This window comes from Lepisma saccharinum, chromosome 4 (genome assembly GCF_977018435.1).
Source record: "Lepisma saccharinum chromosome 4, izLepSacc3.1, whole genome shotgun sequence".
NCBI lineage: Eukaryota > Metazoa > Arthropoda > Insecta > Zygentoma > Lepismatidae > Lepisma > Lepisma saccharinum.
Genome location: NC_139232.1, coordinates 59,473,186 through 59,497,270, shown reverse-complemented (window position 1 = coordinate 59,497,270; position 24,085 = coordinate 59,473,186). Strand labels below are relative to the sequence as shown.

The 24,085-nt window shown below is 38.7% G+C and overlaps 1 protein-coding gene across 3 annotated transcripts in view; it reads left to right on the top strand.

The window, feature by feature from the left end:
• Positions 1-2,226: 2,226 nt before the first annotated feature.
• Positions 2,227-24,085, top strand: part of LOC145986489 (caspase-2-like) — a 33,054-nt gene continuing 11,195 nt past the window's right edge. Inside the window, exons 1-5 of one of the 3 annotated variants that reach the window (XM_083120559.1) lie at positions 2,227-2,344; positions 10,214-10,362; positions 12,937-13,105; positions 14,250-14,423; positions 17,493-17,719. In XM_083120559.1, coding sequence (XP_082976685.1) covers positions 10,250-10,362; positions 12,937-13,105; positions 14,250-14,423; positions 17,493-17,719 — 683 coding nt within the window. In that variant the 5' untranslated portion in view covers positions 2,227-2,344; positions 10,214-10,249. Of the gene's footprint in view, positions 2,345-5,123; positions 5,313-10,210; positions 10,363-12,936; positions 13,106-14,249; positions 14,424-17,492; positions 17,720-24,085 lie in introns of those variants that run through there. The other 2 variants (XM_083120558.1, XM_083120560.1) reach the window with 2 other exon arrangements.

Sequence of the window (24,085 nt, the reverse complement as noted above, 5' to 3'; positions counted from 1 at the left end):
GCCTGTCCCAAATCGTCCCGTGGACAACACTAAATTTGAGGCTGGATGAGCCCCGGAGCTGTTTTATGCGGGACAAGACCGGAAAAATTCCGATCTTAGATCACCCACCCCAGGAATTGAACCCGGGTCTCCCACGTGGCATTCAAACGCCGTACCGACTTCTTTTATTTTTTAAAGGAATACCCCTAAGCGGTAGTATGCCCTGTTATTCACTTTTTCTCAGGTTGTCATTTTTTACTATATTTTCTGTTTTTTCCCATTTTTGGACAAACACAAACTTCCATGTCCAAACCGGGATTCGAACCCGGGACCTCTGGCAACGCAGCATCATTTTCTTGAACCTATATACGCAGGGCAATTTTCACAGTGTGTAAAGGACATCAAGACGAACAACCTTTCTTATATTTGCTCGTCCAGTTCTTGTTTCGATGCTACAATACAAGCCATCGAAAAATGGCATTTATTTTTACTGCCGCTTAAAATTCAAAAAGCAATAGAATACTATGGAAATGATAACATGCCAACCGTAAGTCAACACTTACCCTTTCCTTTATAAAATGCATTTATCATAACACACACCCATGTTGCTTATCATATTTGATGCGTTTGCATAAGAGAAATAATTTACAGGATTTGAAATTGATACAAAGTGTACTAGTAAAGTTTTGCAATATGGTGCAACCGAAGGTCGCACGTTGTGACAAGTTGAAGCGTGTTGAGGAAAATGCAACATCTCGCTACGTCAACAGTATCTTAACAGGCGATGAAACCTGGTTTTACCTCAGAAAGAAGCTGGGTTTGGTTTTCGACGATGAAAACACGCCCGTGTCTGTGCAAGAATCTCGATCAGTAAAGAAGAGGATGGTGGCCGCCTTTACTGTAAGGGGAGTTGTGGAGCACTTGGTGCTATTAACACAGAAGACCGTCACCGCGAAGTGGTGCACCGAGGAGTGCCTGCCCAGAGTAGTTCAAGTTCTCAAAAACACTCAAAGGCAGACGCTTAGTTTTACCACCATGACAACGCTCCTGAGCACCGCTCCAAAGTTTGCATCGAGTATTTGGCACGTGCGGGGCTGAATGTGCTGGAGCATCCTCCCTACGGTGCAGACCTCGCTCCACGTGACTGTGCGCTGTTTCCTCACGTCAATAACAGGCTTAAAGAAATATGTTTTTCAATTAAGAGAACCTTCTAAGGGCGTGTGATGAGTAGTGTACCCACTACCCTGAGGAAATATGGAAGAGTTGGTTCGACGAATGGTTTTGAAGGATGAAGAAGTGGTGGAAAGTATTTTCAAAGATTTTGAAAATGAAAGGTGTATTGCAAAACCTTCCTAGAACCTTTTCTATTTACACTCCGAAAGCTATCTGGTGTAACCCATATCACACCACAATTTTTATTGCTTTCTAACAGAAATAATAAATGTGAAACACTATCACATTTTCGTCATGTGTGATAACTGACCCAGTAATGTGTTCTACATCTTTCACTAGCCGACCTCCGTGCTGGGTGGTTACACAACGCACTGAGACGACAGGGGTCGCTGTGCAAACCCCAGCCTGGGCATGGGTGTTGTTTGTGAGTGTCCCTATATCAATTTCATATCATCACTTGTTCTCATCGTCGCGATTAACTAGAAGTGGCAGAAAACAGACGTTAAGTAAGAAAAATCAAATATCCACTCTCTCCCTTTGTCTCTCTGTCTCTCTCTGTCTCTCTCTCTGTGTGAGAAAAAAAAAGACATTTCAAACTTCATAGAAATCGAAGAAAAAACATCCAAGCACGTTACACACCTTTAATAATACAAAACCATTCAGAATTTCCCAACTGTTCTAGATACTGAAAATCTGGAAATCATTCTCAGAAATCTGGATCTGGAAAGGATTTTCTTCGCAATTCTGTTATGACAGTACGGAATCCAACACACCTTCCTTAATAAATCACCAAATCAATGAGTGTCTTTGTTGTGTTGTTAGAGCAATATAGGATATAAGAATAGTGAGAATTCCGGATAACAATGTGTTCTATATTTTCATAGGGGGGGGCAGTTGCCCCCCCTGCCCCCCTCTAGCTACGGGCCTGTTTCTAAGAATCCAATCTTTCGGGCGCTGTACTTTCGGGGTCCCAAATGATGGGAAATCATTTCGTCGTGAGACGGGAAATTTCCTCTCTATTCCGGTACCGATAGTCATATGTCACATCCGCTTAAATCGAGTTCGATTATTCAATATCGATGAGTAACTTCCGTAATCTTTGGTGGTTTGTTTCGTATCGTGCAACGAGGAGATTAAATTTTTAGGCTGGTTTCGAACTATAAGATATAAATTGGCAACTCTCAAATATAAGGTCTGTACAATAAATAAATATGCGTATTTTGTAATTAGATAATATTATTCCTATATACTTTAAACACGAATCAATGATCGCCTTTCTGGTTGTAATACTAATGTTTGTTATTTGTTAATGTCAAATCCAATGTTTTTTTGTATTGGAAAGTGTGAAAGTAGCATAATTTTTAAGTTTTTCATAAATTTACAAAATAATGAAGGTGACAAAAATATCTAGTACTTATTGGACGCTTTACGTGTTTCATTTTTATAACACTTCCTTCGTATGAATACCGGTGCAATAAAGAACATCACTGTACTTCGTACGTGTTATGGTCGCAAATATTTCCCGCCTATTCTGTGGATACCAGTAAATGAGAGAGAGAAAAAAAAAGTTATTTGGCTCAAGTTCCCTTTGATTAATTCTGAACTAATCCTGGTATGCATCCATTTGCTAGATTGTTCGATTTCTGTTTGGCAGTGTCTGCTGCCACGTTTTTTTTTCTGCTGGGACCTCAAAAAAGATGCGCGTGACAGTAGACTCGGTCTTTGTTTTATCGTGATTTCATCATGCTATGTATGCAATTACGTCTGTAACACATACTGTGAAGTTGTAGCGATTACGTTCACAAAAATGTTTTAAGATTAGGTCCCTCAGCATTCTTCTAATAATAAACCTAAATGCTCTCGTAAAAGTTCTGTTCGCATTAAAATAATATCGATAAATGCTTTCTAAAGAAAAAGGTTCTAAATTACCTGTACATTCATTCCCACTAATCATAAACTTGCATTTCTCTCATCTTAATCTGTTCTTAAGATTTGTAACATCCTCCTAGCAGACGAATTACGTGGCAGCAGCAAATTTGACGCTTATTCTTACTGCTGACACGTGCGTGGCAGCAGACTCGGCCTTTCTGTTTATATCTGCTAACTAGTGGTGAGGCCTTCCTTTTGAAGGGTCTTCTTTATTGCACTATGGTAGACCAACTTCGTGTTCTGACGTCATACGAGGAATGCCTGCGTTGTTAGGTTAGGTTTGGTTCCCTTAGCATAAATACACAGAAAATGTATTGTTTATGCTAAGAACTAAACACAAGAAGCCTTTCCTAACAACTTGGCATTTAGCGCATCAATGAAAGTAATCCACGTAAGGTTGTTCTAGCATTGTGTGAAAAGGGAGATCCCTTTAGAACGACGTTCTAAACTGTAAACTGATAGCCCCATCAGAGGGAACTAGTTTTTCTTCTATGGTAGTTCCTAGTTCCAGGAGTCATGAGATTTGCATCAGCCCCGGCCTGTAACCAAGGTTACGTGTCATGTTTTTGTGTGCAATGGCATTTTAGAGGTAAAGTGAATGTATCACTTCAATGCAGTGGCGGAGCGTGACCTTTCCAACAGTGTAAGCCTAGCATGATGAAGGCTATGTCCCGTTGTGGTTATTTTGGGGCTGCCATATCGACCCCCCTCCCCCAACCTTCCATTTTTTCAGTTCCCTAGAATTTTTCAGAAAAGCCTAATTTTTGCACTAAATTTAACCTTGCACCCCTTAAAAACAAGGTGACACTACACCAGATTAAAAGTTCTGTGTTCTTCTACATTGAGAGGAATGGTTGGTTGATTTGGTGTTTTAAGTCAACTTTATGCACATGAAGGCTAATTGGGATTGGACCTACAGTTTAAAGTGGGATCCGAATCACTATGTGCCTCCACCGGGTATCGAATACATTGAGAGGAGAACTAATAATTACATCAGTCTTATTACTATCACTATGAGTAACCTAACAATAAAAAATATGCAAAGTTAAATAAAATATAGAATGAAAATAGTTAGATTCAGAACCTCTTATCTAAATTAATTTAAAAATATAAAGACCTCTTACAAGCTACTGTTCCATTACAACTTGTAGTTCAAATCCAGGTGGCGATTTTTTTCGCCAAAGATGTCAATCACAGCATTATGGGAGGTAGTTCTCTTCTTTAAATCCTTCAAGAGTGTTCTCTCTATTGCTATTGAAGGAGTAGGCCTACCTACATCCACAAGTTTCTTCTTTGCAGCAAAATCCGTGCTGGAAAATGGCATCTTCAACAAGTTCTCCTCCATACAACAACACTCGTTTTCTTCCATAATGCACTTCGTATCACACCACAGTACAGGGACAACTGCATCACACCGCCCACTTTCCAATAGATGGAAAAAAAAAATTAATGATGCACACAACAAGAAAGGGGAAACAAACCAAACCCAAAAGCGGCCACTGCCCAAAGCAGTGATATTCCGGACTCAGAGTGAAATATTCCTTTCGGAAATAAATTAATTCCCTCTCTGGTCTTAAAATTCCCTATAATTCGTAAAGAGAGAGAGAGAGAGAGAAGCAATAAATTAATTAAAAAATAAAGCTATGAAATAAATGCTCACTAATTGTAGCTTCTGAATTTCATGTTCTTTCTCTTTTCTTAAGGTAGGAGCAGTTTGAAATCATCACCATAGATCGGAAACAACCTCTGTACCATACTTGTTCCATTAGCAAATGATATTTCTTTATGTGAAGAGTGAACTACATATGTATAATTTCCTGTACAATACTAGGGTTACTCACTGGGAATCCCTTGAATTCTGGAGATTGTACGTCAATTTTTCTCTGCAGATGTGCAAAATTTCAACTTTTAGAATTAATTTCATAAATATATAAAATGTGCTTCTTCCAACATATAACAACAATCAATTCCAGCCCTGGATCCCAATTTTTGCAAATCAATATTGTTTCTGTTTATAGTACTTCTTCCCTTTGTATAGACTAGTGCAACTGTAGAATGGAATTGATTTTCTGTGGGGTGAGGTACCCAACTGAAATTCGCCCCTACCAACTGTAACTTCTGGTTCCGCCACTGTTGTCCAGTTCCGGGATTCGAACTAGGGGCCTTTTGCATCATAGTGCTATGTGCTAACCACTCTGCCACGGAGGCTGGCACTTTGGTATTTCATAAATGTAAGAATTACTTAAAAATCAAAATTCTCAATGCATTTCTGTGTTGCTTATGTATAACCATAGGCGTGCGCAGACCCTCTGATTAGGGGGGGGGGGGGCAAAGTCTTGATGAAAATTCAGCCGGGATAGAAAAACATTTTGTCTCACTGTATATACATTATACCGTGCGTCCATTTCGATCTGCAGCCAAGAGGTCGGGAGAAGCGTGGCGGGCGGCGCTGGCGGAGATGCCGACATTTGCGGCCTGAAATGCCCGCTTATTTTTATGGACATATGCAGACATTTATATAAATATTGCAAAACGAGCACCAACCTGTGTTATAAGAGTATGGTTTTAATTTTAGTAGCTTAGTGACTGTATGTGCCGATGATTTTGACACGCCCACCTCTTGTGAAACACGGCGTAGAGGTTTGTTTGGAGAACGTTCTAACGCTGCACCAATATCATCGAGTTTTGCTTCGGTTAGAATCCGTCGTTTTTGCTTAGGTGTTTTAAAATTTAACGATACAGTTTCTCGTAATTTAAGGACAAGATGTCTAACCGTATCTCTGTGTGGAGTTGAAATGCATGGGAATTTCTGTACAAATTACCTGCACACGTCTCGACACGAGTTTGTTTTCACGTACGTGTCATACATAAATAATCTTTGTTCTAACGTGAATCTTGCGGCTGGCATTCCAATCGTCTCACTGACACGTCACACATACACACTACAATAACACAAACAAGTAACTGCAAGTAACCAAGAATAACACTCTTGCGCACAGTACGAAATTAACACACTCTTGGTTTACATTGCTCCCCACTATATTTACAACTCTGTCTTCATCTAGTCGCGAAGGAACAAAAAACTCGAGCTCGGATATTTCGGATTGCAAGGAAGCTCACGAAAACCATTCACTTTTATCGGTTTCGTCTGCAGTGTAATCCTGATACAGTGTTGCACATTTGAAACCTCCAAACGATTCCCATGGCCACAAAACTCTTTCAAGGATATAAACTTAAACAGGACGTTACTGGTCAAAACTATGATTAAAATGCTTTATTATCTGTGGCTCTTAACATCGTTTCTATAGCGTATTTATTTGTGTATATAAGAGCAGAACTTGGATGAATTACAGAAGAACTTTTGCGTGTTATAACACAGGTTAGTGATCGTTTTGCAATATTTATATAAATGTCTGCATATGTCTATAAAAATAAGCGGGCATTACAGGCCGCAAATGTCGGCATCTCCATCAGCGCCGCCCGCCACGCTTCTCCCGATCTCTCGGCTGCAGATCGAAATGGACGCACGGTATATATGGTTTAATGCAGCAACATAGAGGCACCATAATGAATAAATAAATTGTCTCTGAAATGTGTTGTGCTCCTTTTCTTCCTAACAATAATTGTGTTCATGCATTTAAGACAAAACTATTTAACAACAAGAGCCTGAAGTACCTGGTAGTTATAACTTCTCTCTCTCTCTCTGATAATTTAGAATGCATTACAGAAAGTAATAAAAATTGCGAATGAAGTGAGCAAGAAAATTTTTAGATCCAAATTTTTGCAAACTGAAAACAATATTGATTTAATATGGCACAAAAAATTTTATGAGCCACCATATTATTCTTTTACATTTTTTTCATTTCGGCACCCAGGACATACTCCCGCCGCTGCTAGCTACGTCTCTGAACTTGAGAAGACTGTAAGAAAAGCAGACATTGTGAACGAGAAAATTTTACAAAATGTATTTTTATTTGTACAAAATTTGATATTAAGGGGGGGGGGGGTCAATTGCCCCTATGTGCCCCCTGCAGGTGCTCTTGGCCATCTGAAGGAAATAATGCAAGAAAGACTTGAAAACAAATTCCATCTTTATATATTTGTCCTGCTACTCTTGAGATTCTACTAGCCTTGCTTTCTTTTATCTCAATGTTTGCCCCCTAGAACCGTTTAGGGAGGAGCAATAATAGTATAATATCGTTTAATAACGGCGATAACATTCCTCTACACTAAATTTCTAGGTGAAAGTATAATAATGTAGGGACATGGACGTCTGGAAGGGGGGTCAAGAATGGCCACACCTCCTCCTTACAAATCGAATGTCAACCTAGAATTATATATTTCACTCAAATTCAAGTGCTGTTTTTTGTGTGGCAACACTATTATCGGGGTAACATGCTTGTCTCTCTATGGAAGAAAATCTGCGGATGTCCATGATTGGTCACCCTATCCAAGTCCCATTGAATTTATACATATTTGTAAATATCCTGAGGCAAATTTTTCACAGTTTAGTATATGGGTGGTAAGAGGCGTAAATATGTAAGGTTGAAAATGGAAAACCATCTGCTTGCAACCTTGAATTTTTGGAAAGTTCGCCTTGAAAAATGAAAATTATATATCATGGTCATAGAGTGGCCACCCTGAATATATAAGAATACTTTTCATGTTATCCACAGTCAAACTGTACCTTTTTCTGTGAGAATCTGCTGAAAAGTTATTTCGCAAGGTGTGATTCTCACAATGTACCAAATTGATGCGAAAGTGAGCAGACCACATGGATCAGAAGTTTGCACTTTGAACCATGCAAGTAACACTAGCGCCAATCATTTTAGTTTCTTTAGAGCCTTGAAAAAACATCATGAACTTGGAGGGAGGGAAATCGACAGGAAGTAGGTTTCAAATACGTTAATCATGGAATCTTTTTGGTACCAAGCCAAGCAAATAACTTTGTCTGATATAAAAATCCTAAAAAAATATTTGATTTAGGTGCATATAGCTAAAATAGGTTATTTTAGACACTATAGAACTTCATCAGTTGTTGCATTTTTTAATGAAATGTCGACGCAACTTGTTATTTCTTATTTACTTGGAAAAAATAGGTTAAAAAACCTAAAATGAGAGGTCTAGTGATAACTTACTGCTTGTTTTCTGGAGAATTATTTTTCTCTTCTGTATACTACTCCTATGTGCAATTTGTTAACAAGCAGCCATTCGTTTGCTGTCATCTTGGCTAGACTGCTGTTACTATACCCGTGTACCTTACAATTTGGCACACACAGGAGATGTAGTTTGTAGCTCTGTACTCAGTAGCTCATTTGGTAGAACAATGACATGGAATGCCTGCAATTTTTCGCTGAAATTTTTGCACACAGTGGGCCCTCTTAACCGGCCTCTTAGCTGAGGGGGAAAAAAATGAGTGGTAAAAATTTACTATCCTTTGGACACCTCTAATTTTTTTGTTTCGTCAATTTTTGACATTCGTACTTACGTATCTGCTTCGCGGAACATTCCTGAAGGTGTAGAACATCTAGAAATTGCAAAATAAGCGAAAATAAGGCGTTAGTTTTCGGAATGGAAACTGTCGATTTTCGCGATTTTTTTTGTTTCACAACCAAATATATATATTCCTGATACTACCACGACACCAAATTTTAACTATGTTTGCCTAACCTAACCACGTGCCAATGGTTCGTGGGGCTAGCTTCAATGGTTCGTGGGGCTAGCGCCAATGGTTCGTGGGGCTAGCGCCAATGGTTCGTGGGGCTAGCGCCAATGGTTTGTGGGGCTAGCGCCAATGGTTTGTGGGGCTAGCGCCAATGGTTCGTGGGGCTAGCGCCAATGGTTTGTGGGGTAAGCGCCAATGGTTCGTGGGGTAAGCGCCAATGGTTCGTGGGGCTAGCACCAATGGTTCGTGGGGCTAGCGTCAATGGTTCACAATTATTTCCAATTTCTAGATCCTGATACTAACACGACACCAAATTTTTACTATGTTTCCTAACCTAACAGAACTAACTTATCCATGCTCCAATGGTTCGTGGGGCTAGCTATTCTCCGTCGGAGAATTAATTTTCTACAAACAACATGAATTTCAGCTATGAAACATTCCCACATCACACAAAACACCTTCCCGATGTTCGACAATGCTACAGGAACTTATTACGGTAAGTAGTTTCTTCTGTAAAAATAAATAAATGTGTCCGAAGGATAGTCAACTAGTACCAAATGATTTCTTCTAGAATACAGTACAGCCTTCTTTAAATATGTGTAGTACTGTATGTATGTTTAAAGATGTAGTCTACAACTGTTTAGTTTTAAAAATGTTTACATACTGTACAGTGATACATATGCAGTAAGTTTTCGGTACTTTGTTTCTGCTCATCTTGTGAAGTGTTGTTTACCATATTCCATTACATAATTAGTTTGTTAACTTGAAAATTTTGCAACTCTCTGTTTCCAATTTAGTGTCTTCTCTGGAAGCTAGGGTGGGAGAATTTTTGTGGAATTGCCTATGGCAAGGAAGCGAAGCATTATGTACAAAATATTTTTTTTCTGACTAACAGTGCAAAAGAACCTTGGTGACAACTTTCTTAATGGAATATACATTTATCTATGAACTTTAGATAAAAAAAATTGAGTGATATGTTGATGTGACTCCCGAGATATAAATTTTTCTGTTATGCACTGCAGGCTACCACTATGGCCTCGGAATTGATTGATCTGTGCAAAATTTAGAAACTTTTGCCTCCTGATTCTCAGGAACTATGAGGTCTACAGAAGAAAATTTTTGCATGTCTTCATACCTTGGTAGTATTAACAAATACACCAAGTTTCATTGAAATCTGGCTCAGTGGGTGTCATTCTGAAATGTTTCTGGTTGATTTGATGTAGAATAAGGTGTATGTATTTTACCAGTACAGTCAAAGCAGACACTACCTTGATATGTATCTCTAATAACACATACAATTTTTAGTGAGATTGGGTCACAATTAAGTTTTTAGTACTGTGTTAAGCTTTCCATATTTTAAAGCAAAATTTGCTGAACTCTCTCAAGTGAAACTTCTATTTGTATTGTACATACACAATGTTTTTTGTTTTTTTAAATTTTATTTCATTGACTTCTGTTTTCCAGTAGGTCATTTGTTTTGTTTGAGGCGGTGTAAAGTTCTCGATGGATATTAAGGATGAAATATCTTCCATATCAATCAACTCAGAGGATGACACTTCGGTTGGAACAGAGGAAGTTGATGGTTCACCAACAAGCAATGGGAATGTGCTGAATGGGTGAGTAGTTTTATGTGTGAATATCAGCACATTTTGCAATAATAAATAAAAGCATTTATGATTATTCAAAATCAGCATTGATTTCTACATATACCTATTACAGTTTTGCATGGGACCACTTTAGCTCGCTCAAACTCGTTTGAGTCTCCCACACTCGTAGTGAAATGATTGACAACATCCCTCCCGTATATCAGAATGCAATAAGCTGCACTGTCAACCTAAAACCCATACATGGATGGAAACCACTCAGTGCAATTACATTTCTAAATAATAATTCCGTATAGTATTATTATGCAAGACTCAAAAGCATGCAATATATACAAACTGAAACGTGAAAGATACACATGCTGACAGACCTGCCTAAGCAATTACAAATATTGTATGACAGTGCAAAAAGTATGTGTACATCATTGTTCACTTACCGAAAAGGATAATAATATTCTGCAAAATAACACAATGCAGTTGTAACATTCAATCGAACATCATTTTAATGTGACAATAATCGTATAAACCTACAATGTCAGCCTAGGTAGTTTCAGCCCATCTGTTCATTTTCACATATCTCAGTAAGATATACAGAGGTTGCTTCCGATCTATGGTGACGAAATTGCACACCTTTTGTAACACCACCAGGCGTGAAGAGAACGAAGCTGCCAGTCGTGTGGGCACGTTAGACTGTTGACTGTGTGCGACAGGTGTGATCATTGCGTATCGGGAAGAATGCCGCCGAAAATCAGTGCATATTGGGAGGGTTACATAACTGCACTTTCCGACGTAAACTACAGGTATAGTGCCATTATAAAACTGCAAGGAGCATGGATTCACTCTGTCCAGAAATGGCATATCACAGGTGTTGAAAGGGGCAGGTAAGATGAGGCATGGGATGATTCCTGTGGGGCAGAAACAGGCCAACTCGCGGCCTGCCACTAGCCGCACACCAGCTTCAATTAGGGATGTCAGGGCCCTGGTCACCAGGGAGAATCCAGCCACACAGAGAAGTATCGCAAACTGGCTACAAACATCACTGAAGAGTGCACACCATCATTGACCACGATTTGGGTGTGGAAAGTGACGCAAGGGGCGTGTTCATAAGCTCTAGCTAAAACACATCCAGGAACGTCGCACCAACTGTCGAAAGCTTTATGAGCGGCACCTGTCAGGTGAAAAATGGAAGTTCCTTGTTACATTGGACGAGGCATATGTTTATCTTGATGACTGTCACAAGCCACGTGCAATTTTTTATCGATCTACAGGTTCGAGGGACTTTCAAAGATGGTTCACTGAATGTAAGGAAAGTTTTGGCACAGGTTTCATCATCATTGCTGGATACTCGTACAATGGCAAGCTGACCATACATTGTGTTGCCAAAAATATGAAGGTTAATTCCGGTTATTATCAGGCTAATGTCCTGACACCAGTTTATCGCCATGACATTCCCCATCTCTACGGGAGGGATCAGAATCATGTGTGGGTGCATCAAGACAAGGCGTCAAGTCACACATCTCGCTCAACCTGCCTCTTCCTCCAACAAATGGCAGAAGAAACTGGAATTCGTGTCATTCCTTTCACAGACATTCCAGTGAAGTCACCCGATGCCTCACAGATTGACTTTTGGGCCTTCGGCCTACTGAAACGAGCCTTGTCTCAGAGAAGACCCCGTACCATTGAAGGACTATGGAAAGCCTGTCAGGAGGAGTGGTTGAGGCTGGACATGACTACACTTTGTGCCAGTCTCCTACAGTGGAAACTTCACTGTTGGGCAATTGCCAAGATGCAGGGCTGCCAAATAGAGCACACTCGATGGTGGTGACATGGTTTCTCTTCAGGTAGGAGCAGTTTGAAATCGTCACCATAGATCGGAAACAACCTCTGTACAAAACTGCATTTACATGGAGATGATGACTATGTTCACTTAATTTTCAATTTCACTTCGTCTTTTACTTCACGATCCATATTTGAGGACCCACTACCATAGACAAATAACGGAAATATGTGTACTAACAGGGTTCGAGTGTATTCCACTTGTTGGGTGTTGAGAGGCGGTAATACGCAAGGTTGAAATAGAGAAAACGTCTGCTTGTGGCCTTGAATGTTTTGAAAATTTGCCTTGAAAACCGGGAATTATACTTGAATTTTATCATGGTCCTAGAGTAGCCATCCTGTCATGACAGATTTTGCATATAAGGGTGTGTAGCTTGTTTTTAATCTTAAGAAGTGATGAATATACAGAAATACCTTGATGTGTAAGTGAATTATTAACTTTGTATGTAAATCAGATGGTGCAGAAGTTGACGTCAGATTTCTTCACTATAAAAATGGATTTGCATAAAGATAACATACACTTTATTGATGAGATGTGTTTACAGCATGAGACATAGGTATAGGATACAGTCTCTTGACTTGCCTAACTACACTGATTTGAACCTGCTTCAGATGCTAATGCTATTCATAAATAATTTAGAGGCTAAATATTTTGTGTGCATAATTTGAGTTTAAGCATGTTGAAGTTAGCTGTATAAAGAAATGTTTCTTATCTTCACATAAATACGTTGCAAATATATTAATTTATTTCAGAAATCTTGAAGAAGTTCCAGATGTCGCAGCTGTTTGCTCGCCTGAATATAGAGTTCAAAACTTGGTGCATAACATTACATCTCCCGTAAATGCTGGGCTTCCTGAGCCTCTTAAAGTACATGTGAAAAGAGCAACGGAGAGGAAGGATAAACTAACAGGTGTAATTCCGGTAAGTGATTTGCATAACTAATTTTTATTTTACTTTGGTAGAGGGAGAGAGTAGAAATGCAGGTTATAAATCGTTAGATTTGAGAATTTTCATTCAATTTTGAATTACTAGACCATCTAAAATATAACCATTTCCTTCATTGAAGCTCTCATTTTGGTGTTTTATATTTTAGAATTTGTTGGATTATTTGTTATTTTTAGTTTGTATTCCTGACAGTATATTACTTTTCGTATTACTTTTGTTTTTACATGCACAGTCATGAGAGAGGAAAAACACTGATCCTTGAAAGTCCAAAACATTTATGATGTGTACAAAGAGGTTTGCAGATAAACTGAAAAATGTGGTGAAAAGATTGAACAAGTATAATGTGTTATCATCTGTAAAATATCAAAAAAGAAAATATGTTTGCAACTCAAAATAGCTCTGCAGCTTAAATTAGTATAGTTTTTTTAATCTTCCCTACTATACTCTTTAAGATTTATATCCACTTCATTGTACTTCTGTCTCTCTCTTTCATTGTCCAAGTCTTTACTACATACATGATTACAAGTGTATAGTATGTTACCTTCTTGCATTTCATAGCCACATTCCTGTTCCATGTTGATCTACTAACACTTCGAGAGAATCCACTTCCTTCAGTTATATGATACATCCTTCCTTCCCAGATGTTTGAAACTCTCCACTACCATCGACTCTTCTATCCCTGAATTTTGTTCTTGGTATATTTATTGTAGGCTGAGCCGATGCAATACTCGAAAATTGCAGTAATTGAACGCATTTCAGAGTATTTATAAATTTTAGTGTAAACGTTTTCCATTGGAACTATGCCATATTAATCTCCCCACAATTTGATGCAAAAATAATGAAGATTATTAATTTTGTATAATTTCCATGTTATTTATAGACCAAAAGGCATAACTGTACTGGCATATCTCCAGTCCATCCTGAGTCACGTGAATGCTGTTGCTTGTGCACTTATGTCATCTGCTTCACCGTAGAAGTAAGCAAAAAAGCTTTGAATTTCCTCATACCAACTATCAATTTTTTTCCTGTATTCCGTTATTACAGTCATCTCCACCTGAACTGTTAATATGAAAATCAGTGGTGATATGCAGAACTAACTTTTTCTTTGTCTTTGTTTTAGGCTTATTCAATGGGCTCAAAACCAAAAGGATATGCTTTGCTTATCAACAATATTAATTTTATGCAAAACATCCATGAGACTCGAGATGGTGCAGAAGTTGACCATTCCAATTTCATTGATTTGCTCAAAGGGTTAGGATATGTAGTTGAAGATTATAAAGATAAGACAGCGAAGGTGAGTGAGTGTAATCTTCTTGTGGGTTGTTTGCAACATTTCATTAAAATACGTAAACTTATATTGTCAGCCATAAAACAGTATACATTCTGTGCTTCATTATATTAATGTGTTCAGAAATCTTGAGAAAATATACTTACCGTAACCTTTAGCAGATGGAACCTCAGGTGGCTGTATAGCCTCTGCAGATAGGACCTTTTCAAGCGCATACTTTTCAAACTTGCTGCGATGTTCAAAGAAACTCGTAGTTCTAGAACTACAAGGGTCGTTCAAGGTTGACCAGGATTTTCGTACATAAAAAATCGATGAATAGCCGGATCATGATGAAACGTGCAGGTGACGTAATATATTCCTTCGCGAGTAACTAGCGCCCTGCATGACGTATTTCGCTCATGCGCAGCAGTTGCAGCGAACATGGCGGCAAACTGTGTGTCTGTGGCTGTGGAACAGCGGTGTGTAGTCAAATTTCTCGTGAAGGAGAAAGTGAAACCAGCTGAGATTTTCAGACGATTACAAGCACAGTATAGTGAACAAACGATGTTGCGGACAAGAGTGTACGAATGGTGTGAGCAGTTTCGCGAAGGACGGGAGCTGGTGACAAATGAAGCACATGGACACATTCGCCCGACTGCAGTCACACCAGTGAATATCGCACGTGTTGAGCAAATGATTCTTGAGAACCGGCGAGTAACAGTGCGGGATATTGCTGCCGAGGTGAATATCAGTGTCGGGAGTGTTGAGACAATCATTCACAACCACTTACACTTTCGCAAGATCTGTGCAAGGTGGGTTCCCCGCCAGCTGACATTCGATCAGAAGTGGACACGCAGGATGGTCTGTGAACAGCTTCTGAATCGGTTTCGAGCAGAAGGTGATGAATTGTTGCAATCCATCATCACGTGTGATGAAACATGGTTGCACAATTCAACCCCAGAGACCAAAAGATGCAGCATGGAGTGGCGGCATAAAGGTTCCCCGCCCCCCAAGGAAAGCAAAATGCAGCCGTCCGCTGGAAAGATCGTGGCAAGTGTCTTCTGGGACATGAAAGGCGTTATCCATGTGGATTTTCTGGACAAAGGGAGCACGATTAATGCCCAGTATTACTCCACATTGTTGAGTGGTGCTGTACGAAAGTCCATTCGCAAGAAAAGACCTGGGATGTTGTCTGGAAATGTCATTCTTCTCCATGACAATGCCCGCCCTCACACGGCCAATGTGACAACAACAACTCTGGCCAACATGCACTGGGAAGTTCTGCCCCATCCCCCCTACAGTCTGGATTTAGCCCCCAGTGATTATCATTTGTTTGCACCCCTTAAAGACCATCTAGGAGGGAAGAAATTCACGACAGACGAAGCACTGCGGAGCGATGTCCTCCAGTGGCTACGACAACAACCAAGTTCTTTCTACGCCAAAGGAATTCGGGAGCTGCCAGAACGATGGCAACGGTGCCTCGGCGCGCACAGAGAGTACTTTGAAAAACTGACATAGTTTGGTGTTTCTTCTGCTACCTATTTCCTCTGCAGAAATAAAAGTCCCGGTCAACCTTGAACGACCATTATAATTGTTTGCAGAAAGATGCAATCAGTTTTGTTTTCTTAAAGACAGGGGATTTAGCAGAGGTAAAATTTAAACATTGTGCCTCCCAATGATGGGTTAAAGGAATAAGAAAATAGAAATTTTTCAAGAAAAATTGTAGGCCCTTGTATTCTCACAATATGTTATGTACCAGGTTGTAGAATCGTGTGAGAAGCGTAGTAATATTTTGTATTTCTTGTTGGTACTTGTCGCTTTTCACCACTTTTGGCTGATCGCAATGATGGGGATTCTGAAACCAAAAAACGGACATATGGATACGCAACTGAAAATTCAGTACTCAGTTCCAAGAGCGTGTACATGAATGCAGAAGTTGAAATCGGATGCAGGTCTTCCGACTTCATAACTAGTTCTGGAGTCATACCAAGATACAAACTTGGCCCCAAATTGTCAAAACAATTTGTGATACTCTCTTACTGATTATGAAAATTTACTGATGATAAAATATTTTAGAATATCCTAATCAATTGTGACTGTGGTCCACAAGAGGAGCTGGGGATCATTAGTGTAAAATTAATAAAGTTAATTTTAACAAATGCAAAATTATATTATTCTCTCTTTGCAAGTGCCCTATGCAATGTTCATGTACAATCGCAGATATGAAGTACTGTCCTTGGGGTCACTTGTAACCAAACATTAACCTTTCAATCACACATTGCTTTCATCATCAGTGGAGTGTAAAGGGTGACCCTTTCTCAAGATGCCCAAATGTCAACCTCAGTTCCACATTTGTAGACTAATGAGGCTCTGGCAACTGGATCCATGGCCTGTGTTGTGTGTTGTCCATATGTATCACCAGTCATCATCATCTTCGAAATTAGCCAGAAGTGACGAAAGCACAAGTAAAATACATTGTTCATTCATTCACACACATCCTCAGTGAAGTTAATAGAAATCTAGGATTTGTGAGGAGTACTCAATTCAGAAAGAAGGAAACCTTCATGTTGTCATATTATAATTTCTTCAGATCAAAACTCAAGTTTTTGTTTGTTTTTTGGGACCTGCAAGTCAAGAGGTAAATCAAATAAAATATAAATTATTTCTGATATACCTGCCATGTAAAATTGATGATATACATGTAACCTGAATTCACTTCCAGTGATACATTATGCAAAATTCTTTATGTTACACATTGGTGGTTATGCTAATTATTTTTAAATAATATTCTCTCTTAATTAGTTCAGAGAAAAGGAACATTTATTTGTTCCTATGAACATTTTATCTCTTGAAAAGATTCTCTCGGGCTATCAACTAGGTGAGTTGCGGAAAATATTCCAAGCTTTCGAGAGCTAACGTCACTCTCATCTTCAGGGTAGAAGTGATGGGCAACTTCTACCATGAAGATGAGAGTGACGTTAGCTCTCGAAAGCTTGGAATCTTTTCCGCAACTCACCTGGTCGATAGCTCGAGAGAATCTTTTTATCATTTGTTGCCAGGAAAGCTTCAAGACTTATTTTTTCTCTTGTTTTGCAGGATATGAGGTACATAATCAGACACTTTTCTATGAAGAAAGAACACAAGAATGTTGATTCCTGTATTGTTGCAATTTTTAGCCATGGCAACAATATGGGTAATGGCTGTGTCTCCTTTGGAATCGATGGGCAGCCTGTCAGACATGAATGGATCTTTGAGAAGTTCTCGAATGAGAGTTGTCATGACTTAATGAAAAAGCCTAAAATATTTTTTCTACAATCATGCAGGTAACACATTCATATGGAGTAACTGACATAAATAAATAAAAAAGGAACATGTTGAAATAAAGACAAGGGTTGATTAGAAAAAAAAAGTAATTATAAGTGCCTTGATTTGCCTCATAATTGTAGTAGAATGATAGTCCAGGCTATTTACACTTTGACCTGGGCAAAATTGTTTCAGAAGGGTTTTTAAGAGTTTATAGCTCAGAAATTATTGCTTAATAACGTATTCAAAATCGGACCATGGTAAAACCCCCAAGAACGGATTTCAAAATGACAGACTGGCTGTTTTCTACTAAAGGCAAAAATTAAGTAATTTACACTTTATATAGAGATGTAATGCTTTTATTTACATTTAACAATAATTAAACTAAAACAATCTTTCAACAATGTACCAGTTGTTATATAATTTTGATATTAAAAATTATAGAAGTTAGAAATCGAGAAAATAACAATTACCTGCAAATAAAATTCTTTTTCAAGTTCTCTTAATTATAAAGTCAACTTCTAAGGATGGACAATGTTTAATTAATCATCTTCATCAGTGTAAACACTAACGTACAAATGTGTGTGTTTGGGGGGGGGGGGAGATGGGGCTACAATCCCTCCCGAAATTTTTAGAAAAATCAAAATATTTAAATGAAAGCAGTGAAGGACTTCGAAAAACCAAAGTGCTAAATGCAAATCCCTCTTAAATTAATCCTCAGATTACAATTTTGAGTGAAAGTTCCAAATATACAAAATATTTTATTGTGTAACACCCCCTCAGTAGAACCTAGATGATGCCCATTTTTTCAATTCCAACTCTCCCTCCACCATAAGAAAGAAAAGAAAAAAAAAAGGGTTCTGTGTACGCTAGTGACTGACATATTATTGTTGCAACCACTCTCCACGAGCTGTTGAAGAGGACATTCGATTATGCTTACATCCACATTGTGAAGTATCATTTTTTGTCGTGCAGGAACAGCAAATCATCTTAAGTAGGAAATCTGGATGCAGTGGGTGCACAGCCCCCAAAGCAGGAATTATTCTTTATATACCAACCCCCATCCCTCTGCCTTGATCCTCTCTTCTGTATACTTCCATATTCTACTTTGAAAGTGTATTCGACATGTGTGGTACTTTGTGGACAAATGGGTAGGTGGCAAACACTCAGGTGTAACAATCTAAGTAGCTGCAGATATCTTTTCAGCTGAACGTGGGATAGAAACCAGTATAACCTTGGACAGTGGGGAAAAAAAGAAGCGAAAGAGAGGAATATCCCCACAACATTCGGTATCCCAAAAACGCACAAGGCGCTGATCCCACTTAGACCAATAATCCCCACTTATGAACACCCAGGCTATGGGTTGGCAAAATAATTAATTTAAAGAATGAAGATGATTAACGTTAACACTCAGTATAGCGTTAAAACCTCCTTTGAGGTAAATAAAAAGTCAATTGAGGGGTTAGAAATCGGGAGCGATGACCAAATTAGTAGCTTTGATGTAATTAATTTGTACCCTAGTGTACCGAGAGAGGAAGCCGGTGACTGCCTTCAGAGGTGGCTATTAGACCATGGCGTGGATATATTAGTAGCATGGGATTATACGTCAGGTGGTTTTTTCTTGTAACCGGGTACAATTATTTCCGCGTAAACGATAAGATTTTTCGACAAAAAGAAGGGTTAACAATGGGCAACCCGATATCGGGTTTTGCAGCAAACATTTTCTTGCATTACCTAGAAAAAGCTGTTATGGAACAAGTAGGAGTAAGCATAAAATATTATGGTAGATATGTAGACGATATCCTTATAATTGGAAAAGAAAAGGATCTTAACACTGTTTATGCTGAATTAGAGAAACAAGAAGACAGAATAGGCTTCACCAGGGAGAACTTTGTAGATGGTAAAATTAACTACCTGGACCTCATATAAAAACGGGAGTGTTTCTTAAACCTCTAGCAGGCAGTCTTTATATTAATAAAGCATCCGAACATTCTAGTAGGGTCCAATCAAATGTTTATTTAAACTTTTTTGTATGGGCTGAGAGGTTATGTAGTAGTGCCGTGGAAAAAGAAAAGGAAATATCATGGATAATAGAGGTAGGATTGAAGAATGGATACTCCGAATATGAAATGAATGTGTTAGCCAGAAGAGCGAGGAAGAATATTGTGAAGGAGAACTCATTCTGATAGCAGGTTAGGAAAGGATAAATTTGGGGAGGGAGAGTTGGATAGTAAAGTTCACTATGTTGGGATCCCGTAAAGGACTCACGGAGAAAATTGAAAAGACAATGAAAAAGTATGGTGTGAAATGCGGGACGGAAGCCCCTAAAAATATTGAAAAGCATTTCACAGATTATAAGAGGGGGGAAAAATCCGAAGTACAAAAAGAGGTTTATAGAATCGAGTGCGACTGCGGTATGGAATATATTGGACAACCCGGCAGGAACATGTGTGTTAGATGGGGGAAACACAATAAGAATATCAAAGAAAGGGATCCGAAAATGGGGCTTGCAGAGCATGTATGCAGTGGGCATAGAATAATAAAAAAAGGATATTATCAAAAGAAGTAATAAAAAAGGATGTTATCAAAAGAAGTAATAAAAAAGGATGTTATCAAAAGAAGTAACAGTAAATTGGATAGGAACGTATACAAAACGGCACTTATCTGTGCGGGAAACAGAAATAAACTGAACCGGGATGACTGCAATTTGGATGATGTATGGATCAACTTTTTTAAAAAGTGGGACAATATGAATGACAAAAGTGCCCCGATAGGCTTCCATGTCACCTCGGAGGTAAAGAAAACAGCTGAAGTGGAACGCAAATTCTCCTTGGATTGGTGACAGAAAAAAGGGGGAGGGACCTCTCGTCGGAGGGGAAGTACCCCACAACTCCGTAGCGCGGTGCCAGCTGCTTGCACGTTTCACCTTGGCAGGGAACTAGGGCTTTCAACAGCCACTCAAGTACACCGTGGTGGTGATTTTAACATGTTTTTTCGTGAGTTTTAAGGGTTTTTAACGAAGGTGGTTTTATTTCTGTATATGTCGAGCACATGAAGTGTTTTTAACCCTAACTTTTCACCTAGTATCCTCGCATGACACTTCTCCGACGTGGCTTGATGTTCCGAGCCTAAAATACGACCACCTGAAGTAGGAAGCAGTAAATCTTCCGAAACGTAGTTTACAACACATACATACTCATGTAAGTAGACGAAATTCAATACTCTAACGTATTTTTGTTTATAGATAGTGAGTAACATGCACGTAACCAATATGCTATCGTATCTGACAGGGCTCACAGCAGCAGCAGCAGCAGAAAATCCTATGGTTTTCACTTTGTCAACCTTTTGGCAGAATATTTGAACATCTCTGTCTCAATCATTTTGAATGTACCGATGTAATGCAATTCATCAAAATTAACTCTTGGATCAGCTGTGACTGCTGTACTAGTGCTGCAGTGAGTGTAAATGGAATGATGATATGGATTCCAGTTATTCGATTTATTTTTTAATATCATTACTCTCCTCCGTTTGTCTACTCTGTTATTTCTTTGTATTGTTCACCACTCATCAACAAAACTCTGGTATATTATTGCATTGCTAAGTTGTAAGTGGAACATAGGCATGTGGAAAACACCCATGTTGCTTTCTGGATTTCTGTAAACCCGGTTCCTCGTGTCAGGGAATGCATTGGTGCTTGTCCCATACGAGGTCTGATCCGAGTCCCACCCAGGATCCCGGATTCGATACCTGGCAGAGGAACATAGTGGTTTGGATCCCACTTCAAACTGTAGGTCCAGTTCCAATTAGCCTATGTGGGCATAAAGTGAAGTTAAACAAAATCTCAAATCTTAATCCGAGTCCAGCTCGTAATCAGACTTCTTGTCACAAATTTACCTGCCAGGAACATTTTCTGCAGGGTTGGATTTTCAGATGACAAACAACATTTATCTGTAAGTACAGGTATAGAGGCTTGAGGTAATTGTGATATTCTGTTGCTGCAATGATGGATAAAATCTACAGCATGCTTTACAACTGTGAATCGTCCACGAGTCGTCTCTATCAGCTGTTATGAAGTTACATGCAATGCAGGTCATTCCCGATTATCATATGTCAACTACCTCTTGTCCATGGTCTAATTTTTTCTCACAAATCGTGCACAATTGAGATATTTCCATTTTTAAAAGGCAAAATATAATTTGACACAACAACAAACCTAAAATATGAGGAAATTCAAAATAGCCAGTCTGCCATTTTGAAATCCGTTTTTGTAGGTTTTCCCGTGGTCTGATTTTGGATATGTTATTCAGCAATGATTTCTGAGCTAGAAATTGTTTAAAAAGCCTCTGAAGCAATTTTGACCAGGTTTGAGGCAAAATTGCTTTAGTTTGCCTGGACTATATAGTTTGTGAATGTATAAGCATGTTCAGTTATGAGCAGTAACAGATGTGCACTGCCTGTTTGTTGGATTGAACTTAAGTTATTTTACATCTCTGCTATTTCTAGACCAGACATAATAAAAAATTAAATATCAATTTTAAACAAGATATATACAGAAGTAGAAAAATACAGCGTGCCTGGTCACCATAGTGCCTGAGTAATTTTACCCAGTGCCTGAATTACAAATCCAGTTCTAAAAGAATTTTTTTTATAATTAAAGTTCAGTTAAGGAAATTTACATTAACTTTTCTTAAAAAAAATAATGAGTACAGAATGTTTTTTTATGTTCATATATTTCCTGTATCATGTGTATCAGTAAATCAGAATAATAAACATGCCATTCTAAATTTTTGTACTGTTGCTGGATGAATTTTAAAATTGCAACGATATGGTAGAGTCCGGCATATATTAGAATGTATTGCATAGTTATTTATGCTGTTACCAGTCGAGCCACCTTTATGAAGGCCACAAGAATTAATTATTTTTAATCCAATATTGTATTAATAAATGAAATCTTTTAAGATCACATTACAAAATGTGTAGTTTTATCTGACTTGGATTCATGGCTTTCTTAGACTGTACCTGAATTAGTTTTTTCTACCTCTGGATACATACGAGGGTCACTATTTATATTTTGAGCCTTGGCAACACTGATTGAATTTAGGCGCGATTTGACATTTGCACGGAATCGTCTGGCATTATTGACCATAACATACTTCAAATGTTTTGTCAATAGCTTCATTTGTGTTGTTTATGTTGCCTTTGAGATTGTGCAACAACAATAAAATGGAATTAACTCGTGAACATTTTCGTGCGATGATTTTTTACAATTTTCGACAAGGATTATCAAGACAAGAGTGCATCGATCAACTTACTTCCACATTTGGTGATGAAGCCCCATCCTTTGCCACTGTGAAACGCTGGTATAACGAATTTAATCGTGGCCGCAATTCCCTCACCGACGAGATTCGCGAAGGTCGTCCAAAATCAGTTGTTGTTCAAGAAAACATTGATGCTGTGCAAAACCTAATACTGCAAGATCATCATGTGACATACTGTGAGATTGAGGCAACCATAGGCATTAGTTCCACCAGCATATATAAAATATTACATGATCATTTAGCTGTGAGAAAGATACAGTATGTTCTCGTTGGATCCCACACAATTTGACAAATACTGAAAATGACGCTCGCGTCAACTGGTGCAAACAAATGCTTAATAAATACAATCGTGGTGCTTCAAAAGACGTATATAAGGTTGTAACAGGTGACGAATCATGGATATATACATATGAGCCGGAACGTAAACAGCAGTCGACTGTATGGGTGTTTCAAGATGAACCCAATCCAACAAAAGTTGTTCGCGCTCGAAGCACATCGAAACAAATGGTCACCTGTTTTTTCGGGAAAACTGGTCATGTGGCAACTGTGCCTTTAGAGGAACGTAGAACGGTCAACTCTGAATGGTACACAACAATTTGTTTGCCAGAGGTCTTCGGTCAAATACGGAAAACAAACAAACGCCGTCGGATCATTCTTCATCAAGACAATGCCAGCTGTCACACATCTAGTCTAACAACCGACTTTATGAACAGTCAAAAAATCGAATTGATGGGTGATCCGCCGTACAGTCCTGATTTGGCACCCAATGACTTCTTCTTGTTCCCGAATGTCAAGAATAAATTGCGTGGACAACGATTTTCGTCGGCGGAAGACACCGTTGATGCGTTCAAAAACCATATTATGGAGGTGTCTCAAGAAGATTGGAAAAACTGCTTTGACAAATGGTTCGAACGAATGCAAAAGTGTATTGACGATAAAGGAGAATACTTCGAAAAACAATAAAGCAGTTTTCAATGCCAAATTCCTGTTTTTTCATTGTTAGGCTCAAAATATAAATTGTGACCCTCGTATAAGTGAAATCATACAAAAAATGTTTCTAAAGTGGTC